Genomic DNA, 24,644 nt, shown 5'->3' on the forward strand with positions numbered 1-24,644 from the left:
CTGAAAGTGAGGCAATAATAAATAGCCTACCAACCAAAAAAAAGTCCAGGGCCAAACGGATTCACAGCCGAATTCTACCAGAGGTACAAGGAGAAACTGGTCCCATTCCTTCTGAAACTATTCCAACCAATAGTAAAAGAGGGAATCCTCCCTAAGTCATTATATGAGGCCAACGTCATCCTGATACCAAAGCCTGGAAGAGACACAACAACAAAAAAAGAGAATATTAGACCAATATCCCTGATGAATATCGATACAAAAATCCTCAATAAAATACTGGCAAACCGAATCCAGCAGCATATCAAAAAGCTTATCCATCATGACCAAGTGGGCTTCATCCCTGGGATGCAAGGCTGGTTCAACATATGCAAATCAATAAACATAATCAAGCATCTGTTTATAACCAAATGGTTATAATGGTTCTGTTTATAACCAAAGACAAAATCCACGTGATTATCTCAATAGATGCAGAAAAGGCCTTTGACAAAATTCAACAGCCCTTCATGATAAAAACGCTCAATAAATTTGGTATTGATGGAACATATCTCAAAATAATAAGAGCTATTTATGACAAACCCACAGCCAATATCATACGGAATGGGCAAAAACTGGAAGCATTCCCTTTGAAAACTGGCACAAGACAGGGATGCCCTCTCTCACCACTCCTATTCAACATAGTGTTGGAAGTTCTGGCTAGGGCAATCAGGCAAGAGAAAGAAATCAAGGGTATTCAATTAGGAAAAGAAGAAGTCAAATTGTCCCTGTTTGCAGATGACATGATTGTATATTTAGAAAACCCCATTGTCTCAGCCCAAAATCTCCTTAATCTGATAAGCAAGTTCAGCAAAGTCTCAGGATACAAAATCAATGTGCAAAAATCACAAGCATTCTTATACACCAGTAACAGACAAACAGAGAGCCAAATCAGGAATGAACTTCCATTCACAATTGCTTCAAAGAGAATAAAATACCTAGGAATCCAACTTACAAGGGATGTAAAGGACCTCTTCAAGGAGAACTACAAACCACTGCTCAGTGAAATCAAAGAGGACACAAACAAATGGAAGAACATACCATGCTCATGGATAGGAAGAATCAATATCGTGAAAATGGCCATACTGCCCAAGGTAATTTATAGATTCAATGCCATCCCCATCAAGCTACCAATGACTTTCTTCACAGAATTGGAAAAAACTGCTTTAAAGTTCATATGGAACCAAAAAAGAGTCCACATCGCCAAGACAATCCTAAGTCAAAAGAACAAAGCTGGAGGCATCATCCTACCTGAGTTCAAACTGTACTACAAGGCTACAGTAACCAAAACAGCATGGTACTGGTACCAAAACAGAGATATAGACGAATGGAACAGAACAGAGCCCTCAGAAATAATACCACACATCTACAGTCATTTGATCTTTGACAAACCTGAGAAAATCAAGAAACGGGGAAACGATTCACTATTTAATAAATGGTGCTGGGAAAATTGACTAGCCATAAGTCGAAAGCTGAAACTGGATGCTTTCCTTACTCCTGATATGAAAATTAATTCAAGATGGATTAGAGACTTAAATGTTAGACCTAAAACCATAAAAACCCTAGAAGAAAACCTAGGTAATACCATTCAGGACATAGGCATGGGCAAGGACTTCATGTCTAAAACACCAAAAGCAATGGCAACAAAAGCCAAAATTGACAAATGGGATGTAATTAAACTAAAGAGCTTCTGCACAGTGAAAGTAACTACCATCAGAGTGAACAGGCAACCAGCAGAATGGGAGAAAACTTTTGCAATCTACTCATCTGACAAAGGGCTAATATCCAGAACCTACAAAGAACTCAATCAAATTTACAATAAAATAGCAAACAACCCCATCAAAATGTGGGCAAAGGATATGAACAGACATTTCTCAAAAGAAGACATGCATACATCCAACAGGCACATGAAAAGATAGTCATCATCACTGGCCATCAGAGAAATGCAAATCAAAACCACAATGAGATACCATCTCACACCAGTTAGAATGGCAATCCTTAAAAGGTCAGGAAACAATAGTGCTGGAGAGGATGTGGAGAAATAGGAACACTTTTACACTGTTGGTGGGATTGTAAACTGGTTAAACCATTGTGGAAAACAGTGTGGCGATTCCTCAAGGATCTAGAACTAGAAATACCATATGACCCAGCCATCCCATTACTGGGGATATACCCAAATGATTATAAATCATGCTGCTATAAAGACACATGCACAGGCATGTTTATTGTGGCACTATTCACAATAGTAAGGACTTGGAATCAACCCAAATGTCCATCAGTGACAGACTGGATTAAGAAAATGTGGCACATATACACCATGGAATACTATGCAGCAATAAAAAAGGATGAGTTCGTGTCCTTTGTAGGGACATGGATGCAGCTGGAAACCATCATTCCCAGCAAACTATCACAAGAACAGAAAACCAAACACCGCATGTTCTCACTCATGGGTGGGAATTGAACAATGAGATCACTTGGACTCTGGAAGGGGAACATCACACACCGGGGCCTATTATGGGGAGGGAGGCAGGGGGAGGGAAGGCATTGGGAGTTATACCTGATATAAATGACGATTCGATGGGTGCTGATGAGTTTATGGGTGCAGCACACCAACATGGCACAAATATACATATGTAACAAACCTGCACATTGTGCACATGTACCCTAAAACTTACACTGTAATAATAAAAAAAAGATAGTAAAAAGAAATGCGAATCTTCAAAAAAAATCTATCAAATAAAAAAAGATTGATAGACCACTAGTAAAACTAATAGAGAAGAAAAGAGAAGAATCAAATAGATGCAATAAAAAATGATAAAGGGGATATCACAACCAATCCCACAGAAATACAAACTACTATCAGAGAATACTGTAAGTACCTCTTCACAAATAAACTAGAAAATGTAGAAGAAATGGATAAATTCCTGGACACATACACCCTCCCAAGACTAAACCAGGAAGAAGTTGAATCTCTCGATAGAGTAATAACAGGCTCTGAAATTGAGGCAATAATTAATAGCCTACCAACAAAAACAGTCCAGGACCAGATGGATTCACAGCTGAATTCTACCAGAGGTACAAGGAGGAGCTGGCACCATTTCTTCTGAAATTATTCCAATCAATACAAAAAGAGGGAATCCTCCCTAACTTATTTCATGAGGCCAGCATCATGCTGATACCAAAGCCTGGCAGAGACACAACAAAAAAAGAGAATTTTAGACCAATATCCCTGATGAACATCGATGCAAAAATCCTCAATAAAACACTGGCAAAGCGAATCCAGCAGCACATCAAAAAGCTTGTCCACCATGATCAAATGGGCTTCATCCCTAGGATGCAAGGCTGGTTCAACATACGAAATCAATAAAAGTAATCTAGCATATAAACAGAACCAAAGACAAAAGCCACGTGATTATCTTAATAGATACTGAAAAGGCCTTTGACAAAATTCAACAGTGCTTCATGCTGAAGACCCTCAATAAACGAGGTATTGATGGGACATATCTCAAAATGATAAGAACTATTTATGACAAACCCACAGCCAATATCATACGGAATGGGCAAAAACTGGAAGCATTCTCTTTGAAAATGGGCATAGGACAGGGATGCCCTCCCTCATTACTCCTATTCAACATAGTGTTGGAAGTTCTGGCCAGGGCAATCAGGCAGGAGAAAGAAATAAACGGTATTCAATTAGGAAAAGAGGAAGTCAAATTGTCCCTGTTTGCAGATGACATGATTGTATATTTAGAAAACCCATTGTCTCAGCCCAAAATCTCCTTAAGCTAATAAGCAAGTTCAGCAAAGTCTCAGGATACAAAATCAATGTGCAAAAATCACAAGCATTCTCTTACACTAATTACAGACAAACAGAGATCCAAATCATGCATGAACTCCCATTCACAATTGCTTCAAAGAGAATAAAATGCCTAGGAATCCAACTTACAAGGGACGTGAAGGACTTCTTCAAGGAGAACTACAAACCACTGCTCAACGAAATACAGGAGGACACAAACAAATGGAAAAACATTCCATGCTCATGAATAGGAAGAGTCAATATGAAAATGGCCATACTGCCCAAGGTAATTTATAAATTCAATGCTATCCCCATCAAGCCACCAATGACTTTCTTCACAGAATTGGAAAAAACTAACTTAAAGTTCATATGAAACCAAAAAAGAGCCCAGAGAATCCTAAGCCAAAAGAACAGAACAGGAGGCATCATGCTACCTGACTTCAAACTGTACTACAAGGCTACCCTAACCAAAACAGCATGGTACTGGTACCAACACAGACATATTGACCAAGGGAACAGAACAGAGGACTCAGAAATAATACCACACATCTACAACCATCTGATCTTTGACAAATCTGACAAAAACAAGAAATGGGGAAAGGATTCCCTATTTAATAAATGGTGCTGGGAAAACTGGTTAGCCATAAGTCGAAAGCTGAAACTGCATTGCTTCCTTACACCTTATACAAAAATTAATTCAAGATGGATTAAAGACTTAAATGTTAGCCCTAAAACCATAAAAACCATAGAAGAAAACCTAGGCAATACCATTCAGGACATAGGCATGGGCAAGGACTTCATGTTTAAAACACCAAAAGCAATGGCAACAAAAGCCAAAATTGACAAATGGGATCTAATTAAACTAAAGAGCTTCTGCACAGCAAAAGAAACTACCATCAGAGTGAACAGGTAACCTCCAGAATGGGAGAAAATTTTTGCAATCTACTCATCTGACAAAGGGCTAATATCCAGAATCTACGAAGAACTCAAACAAATTCACAAGAAAAAAACAAACAACCCCATCAAAAATTGGGCAAAGGATATGAACAGACATTTCTCAAAAGAAGACATTCATACAGCCAACAGACACATGAAAAAATGCTCATCATCACTGGCCATCAGAGAAATGCGAATCAAAACCACAATGAGATACCATCTCACACCAGTGAGAATGGCAATCATTAAAAAATTAGGAAACAACAGGTGCTGGAGAGGATGTGGAGAAATAGGAACTGTTTTACACTGCTGGTGGGACTGTAAACTAGTTCAACCATTGTGGAAAACAGTGTGGCAATTCCTCAAGGATCTAGAACTAGAAATACCATTTGACCCAGCCATCCCATTACTGCATATATACCCAAAGTATTATAAATCGTGCTGCTATAAAGACATATGCACAGGCATGTTTATTGTGTCACTATTCACAATAGCAAAGACTTGGAACCAACCCAAATGTCCATCAATGACAGACTGGATTAAGAAAATGTGGCACATATACACCATGGAATACTATGCAGTCAGAAAAAAGGATGAGTTCATGTCCTTTGTAGGGACATGGATGCAGCTGGAAACCGTCATTCTCAGCAAACTCTTGCAAGGACAAATAACCAAACACAGCATGTTCTCACTCATAGGTAGGAATTGAACAATGAGAACACCTGGACACAGGAAGGGGAACATCACACACTCGTTCCTGTCGAGGGGTGGGGGGAGGGGGGAGGGGTAACATTAGGAGATATACCTAATGTAAATGACAAATTAATGGGTGCAAGACACCAACATGGCACATGGATACATACGTAACAAACCTGCATGTTGTGCACATATACCCTAGAACTTAAATTATAATAAAAAATAGAATAAAATAAAATAAGCAGCAAAAAATAATTATTAATTAAAAAAAATACCACTGCCTGGGACCAACCCCAGACCAATTTATCAGGACCTCCTGGGGTGGTACCTGGGCTTTGGGATTTAAAAAATTATTTTCAGTTTATTTTAATGTGCAGTTAGGATTGAGACTATGGATCATGGATAATTCATTTACATTGCATGTGAAAAATTCATTACCATGTGAAATATATATTTATATATTTTTTGAGATGGAGTCTTGCTCTGTCACCCAGGCTGGAGTGCAGTGGCGCGATCTCAGCTCACTGCCACCTCTGTCTCCTGGGTTAAAGCAATTCTTCTGTCTCAGCCTCCTAAGTAGCTAAGACTACAGGTTCATGCCCTGATGGCTGGCTAATTTTTGTATTTTTAGTAGAGACAGAGTTTCACCATATTGGTCAGGCTGGTCTCAAACTCCTGACCTCAGGTGACCCACCTGCCTTGGCCTCCCAAAGTGCTGGGGTTACAGATGTGAGTCACCATGCCTGGCCTTGTTTTGTTTTTAGAAGAGAAATCTATTTGCAGCAAAACATACGAGATGGAGTATGTGCTCTTTTCTCCCCCATGACTGGATAGTGAGAGGAAACTTCTACATAAAGTCAAACACAGAACATATCATGTACATTATTATTATTTGACATTTCTATCACTTTTGCCAGCTAATAGCTATAGACATTTCTCATTTTGTTGGGGGAAGAAAGAAATTTCTCCATTCTCTTTTTCTTCCTTGTCCCTCCTTACAAGAAGAAAAAATTGTACCAAAGTGTAGGTGATGAATATGAGGAGAATTATCACCAAGTCTCAATTTGTTCCAATTCCTGTATTGATCTTACCCTGTGTAAGTGTAATGTGACTAGGAAAAGCCTGGGCCCTGGGGTCATTTGTCTGGCTCAAATCCTCACTCTTGCCAGTGAACAGCTGGGTAACTGTGGGCCAGTTGCTTAACCTCTCTGAGCCTCAAGTGCCTCATCTAAAAATGGGAAAAATAGTAGTGGTTACCTCCTAAGGCTATATGAAGCATGCATGGCACAAAAAGTTGTTAGAATAGTGCATAGTGAATGCTTGTGGTTTAACAGTAGCTGCAAAAGCAACATTAGAATTTGCACTAGTAATGGTAGAAGTAAAATAGAAGGATTCCCTCCTTTTGCTTATTGAGATGGTTTCTTGAAGCTAGAAAATCAGGGAAGGAAAGGATTTTCTTGTGTCATTATTCTTTATGTAGCAGGAGTGCAGAGAAATCCAAATAAAATATTTTTGGCTAACCACAATGGCAGATTGATCCAAACCAACTGTGAAGGGAGCTAGATTTGCTTTCTCACTCAGTTTAATTATGAAAATAACAAAGGCATAAGTAGAAGGCATGTCTTAATTTTAAAACTGTGATGAGAGTATTTAAGATCTACTCTCATAGCAATTTTCAAATATACAATACATTATTATTAACTACAGTCACAATGCTTTACAATAGATCTCCAGAAATTTTTCATCCTGTCAAATTGAAACTTTGTATCATTTCACCAACATCTTCTCAACCCTCATCTCCCCCAGCCCCTGGCAACCACCATTCTACTCTTTGCTTCCACGAGTTCAATTTTTTTCAAATTTTACATATAAATGAGATCATGACGTATTTGCCTTTCTGGGTCTGGATTATTTCACTTAGCATGATGTCCTCTAGGTTCATCCATGTTGTTACAAATGACAAGATTTCCTCTTTTCAGGCTGAATACTATTCCATACATACACATGTTTGTGTATAGCTGCATTTTCTTTATCCATTCATCTGTCAATGGACACTTAGGTTGATTATATTTCTTGACTCCAGTGAAAAATGCTGCAGTGAATGTGGGAGTACAGATATTTCTTCAATACTAATTTCTTTCATTTGGATATATACCAAGAAGTGGGATTGTTGGATCATATGGTAGTTCTATTTTAAATTTTTAAAGGAACTTTTGTAATGTTTTCCATAATGGCTATACTAATTTGCATTCCCCACAACAGTGAACAAGGGTTCCTTTTGCTGTACATCTCCTGCCAACATTTGCTGTCTTGCCTTTCTGGTACTAGCCGTTTTAACATGTGTGAGGTGATGTCTCGTTGTGCTTTTAATTTGTGTTTCCCTGATTAGTGATGAGCATTTATTCACATACTAGCTGGATACTTGGATGTCTTCTTTTGAGAAATATTTATCCATGTTTGTTTTCTTGCTATTAAGATTTTTGAGTTCCTTATATATTTTAGATATTAGCCATGTATTAGATATAGGTTGAACATCTCAAGTAAAAAAATCCAAAATTCAGAATGCTCCAAAATTCAAAACTTTTTGAGCACGGACACAGTGCTCAAAGGAAATGCTTGGGGCATTTCAGATTTTGTACTTTTGGATTTGGGATGCTCAAACAGTAAGTGTAATACAAATATTCCAAAAAATGAATCCAAAATCTGAAATACTTCTGGTTCCAGTGATTTTGGATAAAGAATACTCAACATATATATGGTTTGTAAATATATTCTCTCATTCTGTAGGTTGTATCTTCACTCTGTTGATTGTTTTCTTTGCTATATAGAAGCTATTAGTTTGATACAATCCCATTTGTCTATTTTTGCTATTGTTTCCTTTGCTTTAAGGATCATATTAAAAAAATCATTGCCCAGACCAATGTCAGAAATTTTTCTTGATGTTTTCTTCTAGCAGTTTCACAGTTTCAAGTCCCAAAATCTTTAATCTATTTTGAGTTGATTTTTGTATATGGCATGAGGTAAGAGTCCGATTTCATTCTTCTGCATGTGGATACCCAGTTCCCCCACCACTGCTTATTGAGAAAGTTGTCCTTTCCTCATTGTGTGTTTGGGGTACCTTTGTCAAAGATCAATTGACTGTAAATGTGTGGATTTATTTCTAGGCTCTCTATTCTGTTCTATTGATCTATACATCTGTTTTTATGCCAGTACCATGCTGTTTTAATTACTACAGGTTTGTTGTGTATTTTGGAATCTGATAGTGTGATGCCCTCAGCTTTGTTCTTTTTGCTTATGATTGCTTAGGCTACCTGAGGTGTTTTGTGGTCTTATACAAATTTTAGGGTTGATTTTTCTATTCCTGTGAAAAATGTCATTGGAATTTTGATAAGGATTACTTTGAATCTGCAGATTGCTTTGGGTAGTATGAATATTTTAACAATATTGATTATTCCAGTTCATGAACACAAGATATGTTTCCATTAATTTGTGCTCTTAAATTTCTTCCATCATTATTTTATGGTTTTCAGTGTACAGGTATTTTACCTCCTTGGTTAAATTTATTCCTAAGTATTTTTTGATGCTATTGTAAATGGGATTGTTTTCTTGATTTCTTTTTCCGATAGTTCATTGGTAGTATATAGAAATGCTACTGATTTTTATAAGCTGATCTTTTATCCTGCAAATTTACTGAATTTATTAATTCTAACAGTTTTTCAGTGGAGTTTTTAGGTATATATATTCTTGTCATCTGCAAATAGGGACAATTTAAATTTTTCCTTTCCAATTTAGATGTATTTTATTTCTTTTACTTGCTTAATTGCTCTAGCTAGGACTTTCAGTACTATGTTGAATAGAAGTGCTGAGAGTGGGCATCCTTGTCTTGATCCTGATCCCAGAGTAAAAGCTTTCAACTTTTAATCACTGGGTATTGATGTTACCTGTGGGTTGTCATATATGGCCTTTGTTATGATGAGGTCTATTTCTGCTATGCCTAATTTGTTGAGAGTTTTTATCATGAAAAGTTCAAATTTTCAGATGCTTTTTCTGCATCTATTGAGATGATCACATGATTTTTGTCTTTTACCCTGTTAATACATTGTATCATATCTATTGGTTTGCATATATTTAACTATCATTGCATCCTAAGGATAAATTCCCCTTGATCATGGTGTATGATCCTTTTAATATACTGTTGAATTCAGTTTGCTAGCATTTTGTTGAGGATTTTCTACATGTGTGTTCATTAGTGATATTGGCCTATAATTTGCTTTTCTTGTAGCATCCTTGTCTGGCTTTGGTAACAGGCTAATAATGGCCTCATAAACTGAATTTGCAAGTGTTCCCTCCTCTTCAATTATGAAAGAGTTGAGAAGGATGGGAATTAATTTTTCTTTCTTCTTTTCTTCTTCTTCTTTTTTTTTTTTTTGAGTCTCACTCTTGTCACCCATGCTGGAATGCAATGGCATGATCTCAGCTTACTGCAACCTCTGCCTCCCCGGTTCAAGCAATTCTCCTGCCTCAGCCTCCTCAGTAGCTGGGATTATAGGCACCTGCCACCATGCCCAGCTAATTTTTGTACTTTTAGTAGAGATAGGGTTTCACCATATTGGCCAGGCTGGTCTCAAACTCCTCACCTCAGGTGATCTGCCTGCCTTGGCCTCTCAAAGTGCTGGGATTACAGGCATGAGCCACCATACTTGGCCTAATTTTTCTTTAGATGTTTTGTAGAATTCACCAGTGAGGCCATTGGATCTGGGCTTTTTGCTTTTGAGGAGGTTTTTGATTACTGATGCAATTTCCTTATGCATTATTGAACTATCCAGATTTTGAATTTCTTCATCTGTCAGTCTTGGTAGATTGTTGCTATGAACTGGTCCATTTCTTTCTTTTAGGCTATCCAATTTTTTGGCGTATTATTGCTCATAGTAGTCACTTATGATTATTTGTGTTTCTGTGGTATCAGTTTAACATTTCCACACTGATTTATAATTTTATTAATTTGATTTTTCTCTCTTTCTTAGTAAGTCCAGCTAACAGTTTGTCCATTTTATCTTTTCAAAAAAACAACTCTTAGTTTCATAGACATTTTTTAAGTTTTCTATCCTCTATTTCATTATTTTTGCTCTGATATTTATTATTTTCCTTTCTTTTGTTGACTTTGGGCCTTGTTCTTTTTCTACTCCCACAGGTATAAAGTTAGGTTGTTTGATGTCTTTATTTTTTCATAATGTAGGTGTTTATTGCTACAAAATTTCCCTTTTAAAATTGTGTTTGCTATGTCCCATAAGTTTGGGTACATTGTGTTTCCATTTTTATTTATCTCAACAAAATTTAAATTTTTCCTTTTGATTTCTTCTTTGATCCATTATCTGTTTAGGAAAGTGTTGTTTAATTTCTACATATTTGTGAATTTTCCAATTTTCCTCCTGTTATTGATTTGTAATTTAACTATTGTTGTTGGAAAGGATACTCAAAATGATTTCAGTATTCTAGAACTTGTTAAGGCTTGTTTTGTGGCCTAACATAAGTCTTGTCCTGGAGAATGTTCCATGCATTTATGAACCCCCAAAGTCTGAGACAGGTCTCAGTCAATTTAGGAAGTTTATTTTGCCAAAGTTATGGATGCACACCTGTTACACAGCCTCAGGAGGTCCTGAAGATATGTGCCCAATGTGGTCAGAGCACAGCTAGGTTTTATGTATTTTAGGGAGACATGAGATATCAATCAACATATGTAAGATGAACATTGGTTCAGTCCAGGATGGCAGGACAACTGGAAGCAAAGGCAGGACATCTCGAAGCAGGGAGGAGGCTTTCAGGTCATCGATAAGAGACAAATGGTTGCATTCTTTTGAGTTTCTGATTAGCCTCTGCAAAAGAGGCAGTCAGATATGCATTTATCTCTGTGAGCAGAGGGATGACTTTGAATAGAATGGGAGGCAGGTTTGCCCTAAGTGGATCTCAGCTTGACTTTTCCCTCTAGCTTAGTGATTTTGGGGCCACAAGATTTATTTTCCTTTCACTTGCACCTGAAAAGAATGTATATGCTGCTGCTGTTGGATGAAATGCTCTCTCTATATGTTAGGTCGATTTGGTCTATAATGTTGTTCAAGTCTACTGTTTCCTTGTTGATTTTCTATTTGGATGATTTATCCATTGTTGGAAGTGGGTTATTGAAGTCCCCTACTACCATTGTATTGCTGTCTAGTTCTCCCTTCAGTTCTGTTAATATTTTCTTTATATATTTAGGTGCTCTGATGGTGGGTGCACATATATTTATAATTATTATATTATATTGATGAATTGAGCCCTTTAGTACAATGACCTACTTTGTCTCCTCTGGCAGTTTTTGACTTAAAGTCTAGTTTGTCTAAGTAGAGCCACCCCTCATCACTTTTGGTTATCATTTGCATGGAATATCTTTCCAAACCTTTACTTTCAGTCTATGTATATCCTTCAAGCTAAAGTGAGTTTTTTTATAGGCAGCAATTTCTTATAATTTATTCTTTTAAATCCACTTAGCCACTCTGTCTTTTGATTAGAGAATTTAATCCATTTACATTTAAAGTAATTATTGATAGTTAAAGACTTAGTATTGCCATTTAAAGAATTGTTTTCTGACTGTTTTACAGTTCCTTCATTCTATTCTTACTCTTTTCCCTTATGATTCGATGATTTTTTGGTAATAGTATGCTTTAATTGCTTTCTCTTTATCTTCTGTGTATCTACCATAGGTTTTATATTTGTAGATACCATGAGTCTTACATAAAACATAATTATTTATTTTCAGCTGGAAACAACTTTGTCTGCTGCATATAAAAACTCTGAGATTTAGCTTTTCCTCCCACTACATTTTATGTTATTGATGTCACAATTCATGTATTTTATATATCATGTACCCATTAACAAATTTTTGTAGTTATGTTAATACTTCTGTCTTTGAACTTTTACACTAGAGTTTAAAATGATGCTGCATAAGTATTAAAGTATTAATGTTTTCTGAATTTGACTATATTGTTAACTTTACAATAAGTTTTACACTTTCACATTGTAAATGTCCTTTCATTTCAGCTTGAAAAACTCCCATTAGCATTTCTCACAGGGTGTGTCTAATGATGATGAACTCCTGCAGCTTTTGTCTCTTTGGGAAAGTCCTTATCTCTCCTTGTCCCTGAAGGACAGCCTTGCTATATAGAATTATTGGTTGGTAGAATTCTTGTTTTCTTTTAGCACTTTGAATACATCATCTCAATTTCTTTTGACCTGCAAGGTTTCTACTGAGAAATACACTGATAATCTTATAGGGGTTCCTTTGAATGTTTTTTCTCTTTGTTTTTCTCTTGCTGCTTGCAAAATTTTCTTTTTGTCTTCGATTTTAAAAAATTTGATTATAACGTGTCTTGGTGGCAATCTCATTATATTTAATATATGTGGGGGTGCTTTGGGCTTCATGGATCTGCATGTTAATCTTCCTATCCAAATTTGGAAAGTATTCAGCTGCTTTTCTTTAAATAAGATTTCTTCCCCTATTTCCTTCTTTCTCTGCTTCTTCTGGAACACCAATAAGGCATATTGGTTTACTTAATGATGACCTATAATTTCTGTAGGCTATCTTCACTTTTTCACTCTTTTTTCTGTTACTCTGGTTGGGTAATTTTGAATGACCATACTTTGAGCTCTCTGATTCTTCTGCTTGGTTGAGTCTGTTGTTGAATCTCTTCATTAAACTTTTCAGTTTAGTTATGATGTTTCTTAGCTCTAGAATTTCTGTTTGGTTCTTTTTTATGATTTCTATCTCTTTATTGAACTTCTCATTCAGTTCCTGTACTCTTTTTCTTATTTTGTTTAGTTGTCTATCTGTGTTCACTTGTAGCTCACTTAGCTTCAAGATGATTACTATTTTATTTTGTTTTTATTACACTTTATGTTCTAGGGTACATGTGCACAATGTGCAGGTTTGTTACATATGTGCACATGTGCCATGTTGGTGTGCTGCACCCATTAACTCATCAATTACATTAGGTATATCTCCTAATGCTATCCCTGCCCCAACCCACGACAGGCCCCAGTGTGTGATGTTCCCCTTCCTGTGCCCAAGTGTTCTCATTGTTCAATTCCCACCTACGAGTGAGAACATGCAGTGTTTGGTTTTCTGATCTTGTGAAAGTTTGCCGATAATGATGGTTTCCAGCTGCATCCATGTCCCTACAAAGGACACGAACTCATCCTTTTTTATGGCTGCATAGTATTCCATGGTGTATATGTGCCACATTTTCTTAATCCAGTCTGTCATTGATGGACATTCGGGTTAGTTCCAAGTCTTTGCTATTGTGAATAATGCTGTAATAAGCATACCTGTGCATGTGTCTTTATAGCAGCATGATTTATAATCCTTTGGGTTATAAATCCCAGTAATGGGATGGCTGGGTCAAATGGTATTTCTAGTTCTAGATCCTTGAGGAATCGCCACACTGTTTTCCACAATGATTGAACTAGTATACAGTCCTGCCAACAGTGTAAAAGTGTTCCTATTTCTCCACATCCTCTCCAGCACCTGTTGTTTCCTGACTTTTTAATGATTGCCATTCTCACTGGCATGAATGGTATCTCATTGTGGTTTTGATTTGCATTTCTCTGATGGCTAGTGATGATGAGCAATTTTTCATGTCTGTTGGTTGCATAAATGTCTTCTTTTGAGAAATGTCTGTTCATATCCTTTGCCCAATTTTTGATGGGGTTGTTTGTTTTTTTTCTTGTGAATTTGTTTGAGTTCTTTGTAGGTTCTGGATATTAGCCCTTTGTCAGATGAGTAGATTGCAAAAATTTTCTCCCATTCTGGAGGTTATCTGTTCACTCTGATGGTAGTTTCTTTTGCTGTGCAGAAGCTCTTTAGTTTAATTAGATCCCATTTGTCAATTTTGGCCTTTCTTGCCATTGCTTTTGGTGTTTTAAACATGAAGTCCTTGCCCATGCCTATGTCCTGAATGGTATTGCCTAGGTTTTCTTCTATGGTGTTTATGGTTTTAGGGTTAACATTTAAGTCTTTAATCCATCTTGAATTAATTTTTGTATAAGGTGTAAGGAAGGGATCCAGTTTCAGCTTTCTACTTATGGCTAACCAGTTTTCCCAGCACCATTTATTAAATAGGGAATCCTTTCCCCATTTCTTGTTTTTGTCAGGTTTGTCAAAGATCAGTTGGTTGTAGATGTGTGGTATCGTTTCTGAGTCCTCTGTTCTGTTCCCTTGGTCAATATGTCTGTGTTGGTACCAGTACCATGCTGTTTTGGTTAGGGTAGCCTTGTAGTACAGTTTGAAGTCAGGTAGCGTGATGCCTCCAGCTTTGTCCTTTTGACTTAGGGTTTTCTTGGTAATGCAGACTCTTTTTTGGTTCCATATGAAGTTTAAAGTAGTTTTTTTCCAATTCTGTGAAGAAAGTCATTGGTAGCTTAATGGGGATAGCACTGAATCTATAAATTACCTTTGGCAGTATGCCCATTTTCACGATATTGATTCTTCCTATCCATGGGCATGGAGTGTTCTTCCATTTGTTTGTGTCTTCTTTTATTTCATTGAGCAGTGGTTTGTAGTTCTCCTTGAAGAGGTCCTTCACATCCCCTGTTAGTTGGATTCCTAGGTGTTTTATTCTCTTTGAAGCAATTGTGACTGGGAGTTCACTCATGATTTGGCTCTCTGTCTTTTATTGGTGCTTCAAGATGATTATTTTGAATTTTTTATTAGTCAGTTTTTAATTAGCATCAGTTACTTGTGCTTTATTTGTTATTTTGGTGGTATCATGTTTCCTTGATTATTTGTGATCCTTGTGGACATGCTCTGGTTTCTGGACATTTGAAAAAGTGGGTACTTCTTCTACTCTTTACAGATTGGCTTTGGCAGGGAAAGCGTTTACCAGTTGGCTGGTCCAAAGATTCTCAGTGGGCTATCTAGCTGGGCTCATGCATGGACTTATGCTAGAGTTCTTGGGCAGACTTGTTTGGTGCCTGGGTTAGCAAGTGGATAGGCCTTGTGTCTGGGTCTATGGGGTCAGTCTGGTGCTGGGGTCCATTGGGATGGGCCCGGAGCCTGTGTCAATAGGGACTGGACTTGAATTCTGGGTCCATGACAGCCAACCTGATTCCAGGAGTAGGTATGTGGGGTTAGGCCTTGATCCTGAGTCTGCAGGAGCCACCCTGGTGTTGAAATGAGCCTGGTGCCTGTGTGCATTGGGATAGACCTGGAACTTGGGCCCATGAAGCCTGGGCCTCCTATGTTGAACCAGTGCTGGGGTCTCCTATGGCGGGCCTGTACTCTGGAATTGCTGGAGCTGGCCTAGATTCTGTTACCTGGGGCTGCAGGGACTGGTCTGGAGCTGCAGTGCGTTAGAGCCTGGGTTCACAGGGCCCAGTCTGGAGCCTGGAACTGGCAATGCTAACCTGGTGCCTGGGGTTATGTAGGGTGGCCTGGAGCTGGTTGCATAGGGGCCAGCCTAGCACTGGGGTAGGCTTGGAGGCTGGGACTGTGGGTATTGCTCTAGAGGCCAGGTCCATGGGCACTGGAGTCAGGGACCACAGAGTTGGTCGGGAGCTGCGGCAGGCCTAAAGGCTAGGTCCACGTGTTCTAGCCTGGAGTCTGGGGATTTTCGGGGTGTCCTGGCACTGGTGCCAGTCTGGAGCCTTGGGTGGGCCTGGAGCCTGAATTTGCTAGGGCCAGTTTAGGGCCTGGGGTTGTTGGGGATGGCCTCGTGTTTAGGTTGGCCTGGAAACTTGTTCTGTGGGTGCCAGCCTGGTGCTGATGTTCATTGGCCTGGACTTGGTGCTGGGGTCTGTGGCAAAGTTGGGTGCTTACTTCGCTCCTTTCAGCCCGTGAAGAGAGTATCTATCTCTCTACTTACTGTGCTACCTAGTCTTGGGGGAGGAGTGATAAAAGTAATGTGAAGTTGTCCTTCCTACCCTTCTCAATGAGCCTTTTCTTATTTCTGTAACACATTCAAGTGCTATACTCTCTCATCTGAAATCTTTAACTCTTGTGAAGATATTTTTGTGCATGGATAGTTGTTCAAATGGATGTTTCTACAAGGAAAAGCACTGGAAAGTCCCATTTTATCATCTTGCTGACATCACTCTTGTATATATCTATACATCACACAATTATCCCACCTTTGTAAATGTATGACACATATATGTATGTATGTATATCTGTGTGTACATGTGTGTTTTTGTTCTATTTGCTAATCTGATTATTTCATCCAACTAGTATATTATGAACTTCATTCTGAAATAAAGTATTCTTCTTCAAATATTTTTTAATGATTGCATAATATTTCATTGTATGGATGCACCAAAATTTAGCTAATCAATTTTGTTATTTTTCCATATTTATTATTTTATTATTATAAAAAGTCTTCTAAGGACTTCTTATCTATTTGAGCATAATCTTGATTACTTCCTTAGGGTCTAGCTTTAGATGTGAAATAGCAGAATCAAAGGTTATGTTAAATTTTATATTCCTTATTATTATTCTTTGAAGATGACAAAGGAAGCAGATCTCCTGTCTTTTACATGACAGAGGTTAGATATAGTGGTTGCTTATGAAGAAAAGGAAGGAAGTGGTCTCTTATGTGCAAGTCTTAGCTTTCTTCCTAGTGTCTTTTGTATTCTATCATATCAACCAGAGCTGTGTAATTAATTAGTTATTCATGTGCAAAGTAAAGAACTAATCTGCAGCACATTAACACATGTAGAAAATTTAGAAGTTCTGCCAAAATAGATTTTTATATGCATAAATGTAACATGAATAACATTTCAGGTTTCATGACCCCTTTCATATAAACAAATATTATTCAAACTCAAGACTAGAATGAAAATCTAGACTTATTTTTCGGCAAGGTTAGCCAATAATTCTTAAACAGTTGTGCTTTTGGAATTATCTGTAACCATGGAAAGAGGACTTTGGGGGTTAAAATTTTAGTTTGCCTTTCCCATGTGCATGAATCTTTTTTATTTATTCATTTACTATTTTATTTTATGGTTGAAATTTTGCATAAGAACATACCTTTCTGAATGGTTTTTACATGTCAATGACATTTTTTTTTTTAAATTTTTTAGATTTGGATCCTACAAAGAAGGACACAATTATGAAAACAACCATCATTTTCATATGAATACTCCTAAATACTTTTTATGAAACATTTAAAACAAGAAGCTATTGGCTGGGCAAATCTAAGAAAAAAAGTATGTAAGATAAAAAGAAGAGATTAATGAAAGTAGGAAAGTACATATGAACAACCTCAACTTAAAAACAAACATGGTATCTATACAGTGGGAAATTACCTCAATTTATAAACCATGTTGCTTAATAAAAACATTTCTCCAAATTGTTTTCCCTAAATTTTGATAAAAAATAGAATGTGGGGTAATATAAGAAAGTTTCACCATGGAGTTAAAATAATTAAAAACGTCTTATCTTTTTAAGGTTTAGAAATAGGACTTTTTTTTGTTTTCTTTTTTTGATACAAAATCTCTCTCAGTTGCCCAGGCAAAGTGCAGTGGTGTGATCACTGCTCACTGCCACCTTGATCTTTAAGGCTTAAAAAATAGGATTTTGTTTTTTGTTTTTTTTTTTGAGACAAGATCTCTCTCAGTTGCCCAGGCTAAAGTGCAGTAGTGCGATCACTGCTCACTGTACCCTTGATCTCTTGGGCTTGGGTGATCCTCCCACCTCAGCCCTTGGGGTATCTGAGACTATAGGTGCTTGCTACCATACCTGGCTAATTGTTTAATTTTTTGTAGAGAAGAGGTCTCACTATGTTGCTCAGACTGGTCTCAAACTTCTGGGATCAAGCAATCCTCCCACCAGCCTCCCAAACTGCTGGGATTACAAGGGTGAGCCACTGCACCCAGCCAGACATTGATTTGTTGGTGAGCTGGAAGGATTACTTGTGAAAATCAAGCAATTTTAAACCCTTCTTGGGACAAAGCTGGGGAAAATGTTTAACAAATTAAGTCTAATTAGTAGAAGAATAACGTGCATGTGACTATTACTGACTTAACATGAGCAGCAGCCCATCACCATCCTTCCCTGAACTGTGAGGGGTTGTCTGTCTTTTCCCCATGCTTACACCTCTTCATGGCTGTACATGGCACCCTGTGCTGATGTCTCCAATCAGTCAGGCCACCAGGCTCTCAGCAAGCATACTTTAACACACAGAAGGGTCCCATGAAGTGATTTTCCTTCTGTAGAATCAAGTAGGCAGACAAAGGGAGAATTCAACACAACAGCACCATCTCCATGGAAGATAATGATTTGAATGTTGGCCATGGAGACACCTGAAGTCTTAGAACTGGAAAGGACACTGAATGCTGCTTTGCCTTTTGGGGCAGGGATAGAAGTTGTCAGAAAGATAGTTTCCAAAAGTATTACATCACAATCTAAGGAGATTCCTCAGATCTTTTTAACGAAAGTGTATCATACTAGTCTGTTCTCAGGCTGCTATAAAGAACTGTCCAAGACTGGATCATTTATAAAGGAAAGAGGTTTAATTGACTCACAGTTCTGCAGGGCTGGGGAGGCCTCAGGGCACTTACAATCATGGTGGAAGGGGAAGCAAACACATCCTTCTTCACATGGTGACAGGAAGCAGAAGTGCTGAGCAAAAAGGGAAAAGTCCCTATGAAACCATCAGATCTCGTGAGAACTCACTCATTATCATGAGAACAGCATGTGGGTGACCTCCCCCATGATTTAATTATCTCTCACCAGGTCCCTCTCATGACACTTGGGGATTATGGAAGCTATGATTTATTTTGAGATTTAGTGGGGACAAACTCCAAACCATATCATATACTGAGAACATTGCCATGTGCAAAACATTGCATTCCTATAGCGGTTTTAAAGATGAGTCCATGAGTGATCCTGCAGTTTCTTCAAAAGCTGGAACCTCATTCACTTCTCTTTTAGTGTGGGCTAGACTTAGTGACTTACTTCTAATGAAGAGAATAAAGTGAAAGAGATGGTATGTGACTCCAAGTCTGGGTTATAAACAATACTGGGGATTCTGTCTTAATCTCACTATCTTGGTTCTGAGAGAAGCCAGCTGCTGTGTTGTGAGCAGCCCCATGGAAAGGTGGTGAGGAACTGAGGCCTTGTGCCAATAGCCAGAGTGAGTCACCTTAGATGTGGAACCTCCAGCCCCAGAAAAACTTCAGATAACTTCAGCCCCATGTTGGCTACAACTTCATGAGAGATCCTGAGCCCTAAGCACCTAACTTAACTTGTCCCAAATCTTGACAGATAATAACTGTTTGTTGTTTTAAGCCACTATGTAATGGGGTAATTTGTTTTGTATCAATACATAAGCAACACAGTCCTTAAAATATATTTGAACATCTTTGGGAATCTGGCAACAACAAACATATTTATTCAGTGTCCATTTTATCCATTATACTGTACTAGGCATGTGGTAGTGGTGGGAGGTGTCACTTAACTGAAAAAGACATTGCCCTAAACACCAAGTGTGGGAGATGGGAAAATACAAAGACAGCTTGAATAGCAACTACTGATTATTTACCCCCTATTGAGTTAGATGCTTTACCAATGTTATCTCCTGACAACAATACTGCAAGGTTATATAACCCATGTGCCAACTGGGGTCTCTTTACCTTTAAACTCTAGGTAAGACAGCCAGAACCCCCATTCCACTCCTTCCAGAAGACAGTGTCTTCCCAAGATTTCTGTGAATTTGGAAGTGAAGGAGACAAGACTCACATTCTTATAGGCATCTCTCTCACTGATCTCCTTGTACTGTCATATTTCAATTTATACGTGGTCTCATTGCATTTCTGACACCCAAATCATGCTACCGTGCAAGGTAAATGCAAGCAAATAATGCATTTAAAACACGTTGTTAGTGCCTGGGGAGGCAGATCCACAAACAGACAGCAGGAGCTGCCTCTGTTCTATGCCAAGCATACAGAGAGTTTGGTTGTTTTCTTAACTTCCTCAAAAGAAACAAATAAAAGTCTCTGACTATGTGTCTTAGTGGGTAGCAACTTTTACTGACTATTTGGGAAGATAGAGAAGGGTTTTCATTGTAGAAACTCAAAACATATTCAAATGGGGTAATTAGATATTCCCTTGCTTTGCAAATCTTTTCTCTTCTTCACATCATGTAGTTTGGCAATATCCTATTTTCTTCTCTAGTTGTTCATATCTTCCCCAAATTTCTATTAATTTCTAATGCAAATCAGATTAACATCTTTATTTTTTAGCCTCCTGCTTACTCATCAAGCTCTTGGAATCTTAATTTCTATGTCAATGGCTTAGCTAATTGGGAGGTTTCAATACACCTCTCTCAGTAAATGTTAAAACAAGGAGAAAGTGTGAACAATGCAATTAATCTAAGTGACATGTGCAGAACAGTGCCCCAAGGAACTTCAAGTTACTCATTGTTTTCAAGTGCCTGCAGAACATTTACCAAAACAGACCATATGCTAGGCCAAAAAGCAAGACTCAACAAATGTCAAAATATTGACTTCATACAGGATTATATTTTCTGATGGTGATAAGACTAAGCTAGAAACAAATAACAAAAAGATAATGGGAAAGTCCCAAATATTGGAAATAGAATAATAAACTTCTAGGTAATCCATGGGTCAAAAAAAGACCACAAGGAAAATCAGAAAATATTTTGAACTAAATAGTAATGAAAATATGGCATATCAAAAGTTATATGATATTGTTTTGTGTTTAGAGGAAAATATGTAGACTTAAATGCATGAATTGGAAAAGAAGACTGACTAAAAATCAGTTACAGGAGTACCCATCAAGAGAAGCTGAAAAGGGAACAGAAAATTAAACCCAAAAGAGAGCAGAATAAAGGAAAAAAGGAAAAGACCAGAAATTAATGAACTGGAAAACAAACAACTGCAATAGATAAAAGTGACAAAACCAAAGGTGGAGTCCTTTGAAAAAACTAATAAAATTGAAAACTTTTTAGTAGGACTGATCAGAAGAAAAAGGAAAGAAAGAAGGCAAAACTGACCAACATCAGGAATGAAAAAGTAGACGTAACTATAGATCTTACAAATATTATAAAGAAAATAAGAGGACATTATTAACAATTTTATACCAATTAATGTCTCAAAAATATAGTTTACCACAAGAGATACAAGAAGAAATAGAAAACTTACTAAAGAAATAAAATTAATAATTAAACAACCAAACATAAAACAAAAATTCTGAGCCAAACATTCAAGGTCAGAGGCAAGAAAAATTGACATCAGTTCCAGTCTACTCTCATGTGCTCCAGCTCATTCCTGTGTCTTCCAGCTTGTTCTTGCTCTCCACAACTTTACATCCATCTTCCTTTCTCCATGGCCTGCCTTGCAGATTTCACACTCTAATATTGTCTGAAGACAATAACCTTATAGGTGACTTAATCAGCAACCACAGCTATGCAAAATCAAGTCTCTAATAAATCCTTATATATACTCTAGTTGTTCTCTTTCTCTGATTAAATCCTGACTGATAAAACTTCCCACGGCAAAAACTGTACACCCTGATAGATTACCAGTGAATTTTAACAGCTATGTATGGAAGAAATAATACCAATCTTACAGATTTTTTCCAAAGAATAAAACAAGAGGAATACTTCCCAACTTGCATGAAGTCACCATAACTTTGGTAACTGTGATGGTTGATTTTATTGTCAATTTTACTGGACCACAAGGTGCCCAGATATTTGATTATACATTATACAGGGTGTGCCTCTGTGGGTGTTTCTGGATGAAATTAATATTTGAATTGATAGACTGAGTAAAGTAGATTGCTTTCCCCAATGTGGAGAGGCCTCATCCAATTCATTGTAGGCCTGAATGGAACAAAAAGGCTGGGTAAGGGAGAATTCACTCTGTCTGCTTGCCTAGTTTTGAGCTGGAACATGAATCTTCTCCTGCCTTCAGATTTGGACTCTGGTTGGAACTTACACCGTTGGCTCTTCTGGTTCTCAGGCCTTCAGATCAGACTGGAACTATAGTGCCAGTTCTCTTTAGGGTCCAGCTTGCTGACTGCAGATCATGGCACTTCTCAGCTTCTGTAAATGCACAAGTCAGTTCTTTATAATACATCTCTCTCGCGGTCTTTTCTGTCCTTCTGCCTCTGTCTCTATCTACACACACACACACACACACACACGCACACACACGTGGTTGTGCTTCTCTGGAGAACCCAGACTAGCACAATATAAAAACTGAAAAGAATATTAAATGAAAAGAAAATTATAGGCCAACCTCTATCATATACATTGATATAAAATTGCTAAACAAAATATTTGCAAGTCAAATCCAGCACTATATGAAAAGGGACTACATTATGATCAAGTTAAATTTATTCTAGGAATGGAAGGTTGGTTTAACATTTGAAAATCAATGTAATTCTCCATATCAACAATATATGTAATGATATATTTAAAAGCATTTGATGAAGCTTAATCTCTATTCATTATTTTTAAAACCACAAAAAATCTCTTAGTAAACTAGGCATAGAGGAAATTTTTCTTAATTTAATAAAGCATATGTACAAAATCTTATGGTGAATATGATAACAGTGAAAGATTGAATGCTTTCCTCTTGAGAACAGGCATGAGGCATAAATGCTTACTATGTGCTATTGTACTAGAGGTCCTGGCCAGTGCAATACTGTTAGAAAAACAAATAAATGATAGAAGGTTAGAAAAAAAGAAATACAATTGTCATTATTTTCAGACAACATGATTGTTTATGAAGAAAATGAAAAATAATCTACAGATGAACTATTAGAATTACTGGAAGCAGAAATCAATCAGAAAATACCCATGTTAGAATGAATTGAAAGTAAAATAGCCCACAAAAAGAACTGTAGGGCAGGCACAGTGGCTTGTACTGGTAATCTCAGCACTTTGGGAGGCCTAGGCAGGGAGATCGCTTGAGTTTGAGACCAGCCTGGACAACATGGCAAAACTCCATCTCTACAAAAATTATCTGAGTGTGGTGTTATGTGCCTGCAGTTCCAGCTACTCAGGAGGTTAAGGTGGGAGGATGGCTGAGTTCAGGAGGCAGGGGTTGCAGTGAGCTGAGATCATGCAACTGCACTCCAGCTTGGGCAACAGAGACAGACCCTGTCTAAAAAAAAGAAAAAAAAAATCTGTATGTTGCTTTAAGTCATCTAAGTCTTAGTTATTTTTAAAAAATGTAGCCCGTGTACCAGTAGCACTGACATCACTTGGGGGCTTTGTAAAAAGGTGGAGTCTTAGGGCTTACCCCAAGTCATCTAACTCAGAATTTACACTTTAACAAGATCAACAGGTGATGTGTAAGCACACTAAAGTTTGAGAGGTCCTGATCTTGGTGGCACAAAAAATCTTAAGCCCTAAATTGAGACTAAGGTGATTCTGGATGGCTCATGTCCTCAGACACCTGGAAAAAAATAAAACAAAATTCTGTACAATTAATAACCCTTTTAGAAGGAAGATAACAGGTCTCAAGAAATTTCTACAGTAAGTTCTTGTGCACAATGTCCAGTGCATAATCAAATATGACTAAGCACACAAGGACATAAACCACGATAAGCAGAAACAACAGTCAAGGGAAAAAACATACTAAGCCTTCAGGTATGGGATTTACCAGACACAGACTGTAAAACAACTATGCTTTCTGTGCTTAATGTGGAAAGTAAAAAGTTCCTCTTCAAGGTTTCCATTCTTGTTAAAAGATGATACTAATAATAAATGTTAGAAATAATAGTTTCTTTTAAAGACTTTCTTCAAAGCCTTCTTGCTTTTTCTTAATAACTCTTTGTTAAGCCCTATCCTATGTAGCTGTTAGACATAAAGGAATAAGTACATTCTATGTCCTTGTACTTTAACAAAGATATATGTGCTAGACATGCTCGCAAGCACATAGTACATTCTATGTCCTTGTACTTAAACCAAGATATTTGTGCTGGATGTGCTCACAGCCATGTCCCAGCTCACAGTCTATGTTCCTTCCTTATTTGGGAATATTATTACTTTTCTAAGTCCTTTTGTAAGCAACTTCCTCTTTTTAACCTCCATTGCTTTTAGCTATTTAGAAAAGTTTTTAAGCTGTTAGCCAATCAGGTTCAGTTTAAATTGTGAGGTCTGACCAACATAAAAACCAAGCTTGAATG

General features: G+C 37.5%; 1 protein-coding gene across 1 annotated transcript in view; it reads left to right on the plus strand.

The window, feature by feature from the left end:
* CWH43 (cell wall biogenesis 43 C-terminal homolog) overlaps positions 1-17,831 on the plus strand; it is a 95,811-nt gene extending 77,980 nt beyond the window's left edge. Inside the window, exon 16 of the mRNA XM_031664446.1 lies at positions 17,567-17,831. Within this exon, the coding sequence (XP_031520306.1) occupies positions 17,567-17,645 (79 nt within the window). The 3' untranslated portion in view covers positions 17,646-17,831. The remainder of the gene's footprint in view (positions 1-17,566) is intronic.
* The last annotated feature ends 6,813 nt before the right edge of the window (positions 17,832-24,644 follow it).

Source organism: Papio anubis, chromosome 3 (genome assembly GCF_008728515.1).
Source record: "Papio anubis isolate 15944 chromosome 3, Panubis1.0, whole genome shotgun sequence".
NCBI lineage: Eukaryota > Metazoa > Chordata > Mammalia > Primates > Cercopithecidae > Papio > Papio anubis.